Source organism: Chionomys nivalis, chromosome 15, assembly GCF_950005125.1.
Source record: "Chionomys nivalis chromosome 15, mChiNiv1.1, whole genome shotgun sequence".
NCBI lineage: Eukaryota > Metazoa > Chordata > Mammalia > Rodentia > Cricetidae > Chionomys > Chionomys nivalis.
The window spans coordinates 38,248,551-38,255,806 of NC_080100.1; the positions used below are offsets into that span (position 1 = coordinate 38,248,551).

The window sequence follows — 7,256 nt, forward strand, 5'->3', positions numbered from 1 at the left end:
CTTTTAGTTAAATACATATCTTTAAATTACTAAAACCAAAGAAACCTCAGTGTTAGTGGGTAACTGAGTTATTTATCTTTTGCTTCAGTACTTGGACTCCAATTCCAACAAAATATACTGACTTTCTGTGAAATTAGTGATCCCCAAGCTGTGGGCTCTGCAGACCGATGGAGACCAGTAAGGTTCTACCATATTATAATAGTACAGTACAATCGAGACCGCCTATCATAAGTGAATACTGAGTAAGTCCAGTGCCTAGAGCTGAAGTGGGACCAACCAGGAGCCAATAACCTGGAGCTAACAGCACTCACGAGTCCTAGGAAACACTAGCCTGTTTGTAGCACAGTTAACTATGAGTGAAATTCAGCATCTTTTGAAGCCTTAACCTGCATGACATACATAACTTAATCCCTCCTCCCTCAAAAACAACAAAAACTCAAGACCTCTTTATAAAAATGTATCAAATTTATTTCAACATTTAGTTTCATTTTTAGTAAGACTATTTGACAATTACTGTAACCTAAAATTCATTATCAGAAGTACAGAAAACATTGATAAGCAGTTAAATACTGCAGTAATTAGAGTTACTGGACCACGCATTTAGCAGTTGTGTTTAGTCTCTGGCGTCTGCTTCAGCACTGGAAGGTCGCTGGCTTCATCCTTTAGCCACTTTCCTGCAGTCCCTTCATCACTGCTACACCCATGAAAACTTCTCCAAATTTAAGCCTTTATTGGCTTAAAGTACAACTTCATACACTTGAAATTTTAGTTTTCACATTGAACCTGTATGAGTAAAAAGTAACAGGGCATCCCTACGGTATTAGTTACAAACAGAATATAAACAAAAGTAGAGTCTATGTGATCAGCCAATTATCTGGTGACATATTTCAGAGTTCTATGAGTGTGCGATGAGCGGAACCCAAGGTGTCAGAAGCACATGGCATTTCCACTGCTGGCTTTAAGTCATGTTACTCTTCTTAGCAATTCACTTAAGAAAATGGCAGTGTTTGAAGTACCAAGATTCTATCCATGGTCAAGACAATAAAAACTCTATATAAAATGAGGTTTTAAACTGAAAAAAAAAAAAAGTCTTGATAATTGCCAAATGTGGTAAAGTCTACGTAAGAATGCAAATAGCCATTATCATTAATAAAATTTTCTTTTGAGAAAAATCAGTAATGCTTCCACTCCCAAAAATAAGCAGATTTTAAAATAGTGATTAATATACTTTATCTCTTTTAAGCCAAAGTAAATTTTTTCATCTTAGAAGATAATCCTTTTACGTTCCTAATATCCTCTGCCCAGATATGAACCCCATTTTAAACTACCATTTATACAGGATTCATAGTTTAAAACCATTTTTCTCCACATGGTGTTTTTTACCTGAGTACATTAAGCTCCAAAATGGCAACTAACTTAATGTTAGTGTAAATTTTTACTACAGGTTAAGCAGACAAAAATGCTTGGGACCAGTAATGTTTTATTTTTATTTTTCATATTTGGAGGATTTCATACCTTGAGGATGGGATCCAAATCTAAATACATTAATTTATATTTCTCATAGCTTGACGATAATTTTATGTATTTTGAGCACACCTGTATTTTGACTACAACCCATCATAAAATAGGGTGTCAAATTTTCCACTCTTGGCATCACTTCTGAACACAGGTGTTAATTTTACGGTGCTTTGAGTTTTGAATTTTCACATTACGTATGCTCCACCTGTATGATAAATGCTAACTTAAATACTTGTCAGTGGGTTCCAACAAACTTCTGTTTCCAAACCTAAAAGTTACTATAGTATTGAGGTCAGAAAATGACTCTTTTTACACAGTCAGATTTAATTTACTAAATAATATTATCATGAAATTGATGGAACCTTAGTGAGTCCTTCCAAAGCTGCAGAATTTTCCAGATTTTTCTCTAGTTACAGAGTCTGTTCACTCCTTCAATCTTTTTTTAGTCGTTTAGCTTTTGCAATGTTTTCTTGACGTTTTTGTTTCTTCTTTTGCTCCTTCTCTCTGGCTTCAATCATCTTGGCCAATTTCCAGGACAGTACAGCACTAGCTAGAAACAGTGGCGTAAGGGCCAAGATAACTGTGGTGAGGAAGCCGTATGGGTCCTTTGCAGCCCACTCCACAACATACTCAGCCCAAGCCTTTATATCAAGCATCTTCGTAGCAAGCAGGAAACTGGGGCTTGGAGAATGGAGGGAGGAGAAAAAAAAAAAAGACTATATGGTTAATCAAATCCTGACAGTTATAACACATCCAATTAAACCAGAATTCCATTATCACTCATATTTTTTAAGTATTAGTTAGTAGTATTTTAATAAAGACTAATATCTCCATTTAGGGAAAAATAGTTCAAATAGAGCACAAATAGTCAATTTATAGAAAGTAAAGCCCGTTTGAACTGTGTCCTATGGATGTTCTCCATGCCTCTTATGATACTCAAGACAAACTAGGAAGGAGGGGATGTACAAGGATCTTGAGTCTCACGTGCTCATTTCAGGAAAAAGCCAAATCCTGTCAATTGTTGACATACCATTAGTACTGCTAAGGACTAATTAACAAAAGTACAAATCAAACTCATGTCTAATTTCTCAAGCTAGACCATAGACATTCTCTCAGAGAAACGGGAAGTATATGGCTACTTCTAGAACATAGGTAAAGAAACCATGATGCTAAATCCACATTAATATGTCCAGCAAAAAGAAAGAAAGGAAGAAAGGAAAAAGAAAAGGACTGCTAGGTTACAGGCTTTCGATTAAGAGAATGTCATCTGGTAAAAGAGATGATGGTGAGGACATGAGGCATTTTCTATTTTGCCCCAGTGGCAAACTCTGTGTTCTTGTTTCTAGCAACCTGTACTCAGTTACAGGCTGAATTACAATACACGGAGAGGGAATGTTTACGCATATATACAGCCACCTAAAATCTCAAGCTAGGATTTTTAAAAACATCTACCTTATGCTGGAGTAGTGACTTCTACTTTTTCCTGGGAATAACAGTGAGCCAGTCACAATTCAGACGTTGGTTGCTGTCTTCTTTAGCTTGATCATACACTTTGGAAAGGTTTGAATTCTATACAATGAATGAGTTGGGAAAAAAAGAAAACTAAGTCATAACTACTGTTAAGATTATGAATCCTAAAACACAAATGACATGTAAAAACATCTTTCTATAATACCACAGCCCCTTAAATAAAGTACTAGTTGCAAGAAACCAAGCTTTTTTTTTTTGTTTTTTGTTTTTTGTTTTTTTTTTTTTTTTGGATTTTTCGAGACAGGGTTCCTCCGTAGCTTTTGGTTCCTGTCCTGGAACTAGCTCTTGTAGACCAGGCTGGCCTCGAACTCACAGAGATCCGCCTGCCTCTGTCTCCCGAGTGCTGGGATTAAAGGCGTGCGCCACCACCGCCCGGCTGAAACCAAGTATTTTAAGTAACTTGTTTGGTTACTATATTTTTAATTTGAATAATAAAATTACGACTCTGACTTATAAAAACACTTATAAGAGCCATGCCCACAGAAACCTTGAGCCTTTGTCTCTACTGCTGGGAATCCAACCCAAGGCCTAGAGCATGCCAGGCAGGTGCTCCACTCCCTACCCTTCCCCAGTCAAGAGCTGTTCCTACTCAGCGTACTCATTTATACGTTGGGTTGGGTACATCGTTAGAAAATCAAACACCCTGCCTTGTTCTTTAAAGGTTTTGTGGTCCGTAGTACAATTCGTGTATCTTATAGGAAAATAAAGGCTACCGAAATAACTACGGTACCCACAACTCCGTCACATCAAGAAAGCTGCCACTGGTTTAACTTCCATAGTCCCATGCTCTCTTCGTATTTGTATTATCAGTCATGCCTCTACTTTCAACACATTAAACTCCCTTGCTACGTGTAACATCCTCGTCCAGCTGTAGCCAGGTTGCAGGAAGGTCGAGGAAGGATCGCACTTTCTCCAGCCCGGTAACTAACACAAGTTTCAGCGCAAAGCGAGTAACTTTGCAAACAGAACAGCGCGACTGGCGGGCATGGTCTGTTGCAGTTACAGTCCACGGGCCACACATCTCGCTGGCACCTCAGTCTCGAAGCAAAACGTCCTCGCCTCACTCAGGCACACTCCTCCACCAAAGAAAGCATGGGGGACCCGGAGCTGCACCCGGCGGCGCAGTACCCACGGCCTCACCTAACTTTCCCTCCCTAGATTTCCCTTGCCCCGGGCCACGTCCACCGCCAACCCTCGGCCTCACAGGCGCAGGGCGTCGTCCCGCCGAGCCAAGCCGGGCAGGACCCGCCGGCCGGGAGTTCGCGAAGCCGGGGTGGCCCCGCCACACGCCTAGCCAAGGCCACCGCTGGGAACAAGCACACCCCAGGGATTCCCGTTCCCATTCCCACTCACCCGCCAGGCAGCTAGAAGAAGGCGGAAGCCGCTCCGCTCGGGTCCCGCCCACCGGCGGGGCGGGGTGAGGAAGTCGCAGGCGGGCTTCCGGCCGCGGAACTGCTGGGGCGGGAGGGCGGGGCGACGCGGCGTGGAGGTTTCCAGGCAGCGGCAGGTGAGGCTACGCGGAGCTTCGCGTGCACTGCCCGATGTGGGTACCGCGACTTCGCGTCCTAAGTGGGACGCTGAGGAAGGCGAGGAGACGTGAAGTGGGCCGAGTGGGTGAGGTGTTCGGGCCTGGGACACTCAGCCCCAAGAGCGGCAGCAAGAATGAGGTGGACCCCACAGACTTCTTGGAGCCTTCTCGCGGCCGTGGAAGGACCCTGGCTGGTTCCCTAAGTCACATCTCACCCGTGCATTATGGTTGAGCAATAGTTAAATATTCAGACAAAGCAGCAGCCGGGTCGGGATGTGTCCAATGAACCTTGTTACCAGGAGAAAATGCTGCCACGCTGTGGGAAAGAGGTTTTGTTGTTTGTTTTTAATTTAAGAGCCTCGCTTATTTCACAAAGGAATGGTCGATACTTGCCCAAAGTAAACTATCAATAATTAAACTGCCAGGGCATAGAGATCCCACAGAAATACTTGTTCTCCCAACATATAAATAAAGGGCCGCAAAAGTCAACACGCAGGAAGGGGTGCATTAAATAGGCCTCCTAATCTACAGGAACTGGAAGATTAGCTCTGGTTTGGTTGGTCCTCAGATTCTGTGATTGCTTGCCTGAACTGCTTGCTCTGTTTGACTGCCTCTGGCAAATGTTGCAAGACCTCCTCACTGTTGTGTGCCAAATAAAGCAAGTTTTGATTCCTGAGAGACTCTTGAGCGTTCTCTTTGAGGAGCAAGCCGAGACATGTATGACTAGTTAAAGTATAACAACAGTAACCATTATTTACCAAGAAGCAGACTTTGGCAGATAACCTGACGATGAAAATACTGCTCCTCGGGTAGACGCTAATGTTTGCCTGTTGTGTTAGCCGCAGTTGTTTTCTTACTCTTGTGTGAAAACTGGAAGGATGGCTTAGACCGCTGCTGAAACTGAACCAGCCAGAACAAGCAGGCCATCACCGGCTGGTATCAATGAAATTTTCACTAGAATAGATGGTTTCTCTCCAGTACTGCCTCCCAGTCTGTTACTCTGCTTTATCTCTCAAGGTTGCAGGGTTCCAGGAATCTTGGAAATGAAGAGGAAGCCCCGAAGACTGAGGAGATTGCTCCCTGGCGTGTACACGCATAATACACACATACGAAGGAAAGAGAGAAGCAAGCCTCTTTGGCTATAATCTATTAGAGACATTACCGTCACTTTCTAATTTTACAGATCTGTTTTCTGGTACATTAGGCAGGCTTGTGCAAGCTAAGAGATTGCCACCGAGAGTACTTCCTTACTGTGGTCTGAATTCCCTTAACCGAAGATGATATGGTGGGCTCCCAAACCATGGACTGTTCAGTGGTGGCTGTAGCTTTTGAATCTCTAATCTCCCTATGGAGCCATCTCTATGAACCTTTTCCTCGTGTGTACTCAGAAGGAATCCTAGTTGACCTCTCGGGTCCTTTGGGCCCCTACAGATCAGTAAATGAGTCTGTCTTTGGCCAGTCCTCTGACTCCTTGTCCTTTTTGAGAAGGAGGAATGGTAGTGTTTTGTTTTGTGTTTTGGAGACAGACTTGCTGTGTATCCCAGGCTTGCCTTGAACTCTAGATCCTTCTGGCTCAGCCTCCCAAGTGATGGGATTATAGGCACGTACCTCCACACTTGTCTGCTTAACTTGGTTTATATTCTCTTCCAAATGTCTCTCAGAAAATAATTTTTAGATAACAATAAGTTCTTCCTTGTTTTTAAGAAGTGAATTTTAGCCAGGTGTAATAGTTTACATCTGTAACCCCAAGACTCAAGAGGTGGAGACGGGAAGATGAGGAGTAGAGTGTCCTCCTCGGCACACAGTGAGCTGTCTCAGAGAGGAGGTTGGATGTTAAGGTCTCCTCTAGGAGACTGGACTAGGAATAGCTGAGTGTTTGAGATGAAAACGACACCACCATAAAGGGAACTTTGATGTGAAAGAAGGTATACACAACGTTTGCTCTGCCGGGGAGCCTTAAAAACGGTGAGTCTGTTCTGGGTTTCTCTTGAGAAGGTAATGCCTAGCAGATTTGTCATGTGTTGGTTTTTCACTCTTGAATTTGTTGGGGTTTTTTGTTTGTTTGTTGTTTTTGAATTTTTTCGAGACGGGGTTTCTCCGTAGCTTTTGGTTCCTGTCCTAGAACTAGCTCTTGTAGACCAGGCTGACCTCGAACTCACAGAGATCCGCCTGCCTCTGCCTCCCGATTAAAGGCTGGGATTAAAGGCGTGTTCCACCACCGCCCGGCTTACTCTTGAATTTGTAAGTACAAAGTTGAATCTCTCTCTAAACATGTGTAAATTGAAAGGAGTGTGCCCTGAATAAGAGTCTATTGTAGTAATGTCATAATTCGCTCTGATTCAAAGGTGCTGAAAGGTCTCACCTGTCTTTATGCCTATTTCCTACAGTAACTGTACATAGTGAACTTCTTTTGATGGAATTGGGTTTTATCCCTGAGATTTTATTTCATAATGTTTTGTTTTCATTACTTTCAATCTAAAGACGATGCAAATGGATTTCTTAATCGGCATATTTACAACTTTAAGAATTAATTGAATTCATTATGTTTTGAAGAGCATGCTGAGGAACAATAACTTTTAAAAGTCAGTTGAGTACTTTCTGTATACCAAGTACTGAAGTCAGTGTTTGTCAAATACTATTGCGAATCCTGAGACTGCGCCACCCATCGAAACTGTGTTCT

At 42.5% G+C, this 7,256-nt stretch overlaps 1 protein-coding gene across 3 annotated transcripts; it reads right to left on the bottom strand.

Annotated features, from left to right (window-relative positions):
- Window positions 1-465: 465 nt before the first annotated feature.
- Window positions 466-4,458, bottom strand: Smim15 (small integral membrane protein 15). Of its 3 annotated transcripts, none has more exons than XM_057789783.1 (3): window positions 4,402-4,458; window positions 2,971-3,087; window positions 466-2,199 (listed from the first exon to the last, which is right to left on the bottom strand). In XM_057789783.1, exon 3 carries the CDS (start codon window positions 2,172-2,174, stop codon window positions 1,950-1,952), a length of 225 nt encoding a protein of 74 aa, XP_057645766.1. In that variant the 5' UTR covers window positions 2,175-2,199; window positions 2,971-3,087; window positions 4,402-4,458; the 3' UTR covers window positions 466-1,949. The 3 variants fall into 3 exon arrangements, with proteins under 3 accessions (XP_057645766.1, XP_057645767.1, XP_057645768.1); XM_057789784.1 differs by lacking the exon at window positions 4,402-4,458 and adding an exon at window positions 4,189-4,278; XM_057789785.1 differs by lacking the exon at window positions 4,402-4,458 and adding an exon at window positions 4,052-4,143.
- Between the last annotated feature and the right edge of the window lie 2,798 nt (window positions 4,459-7,256).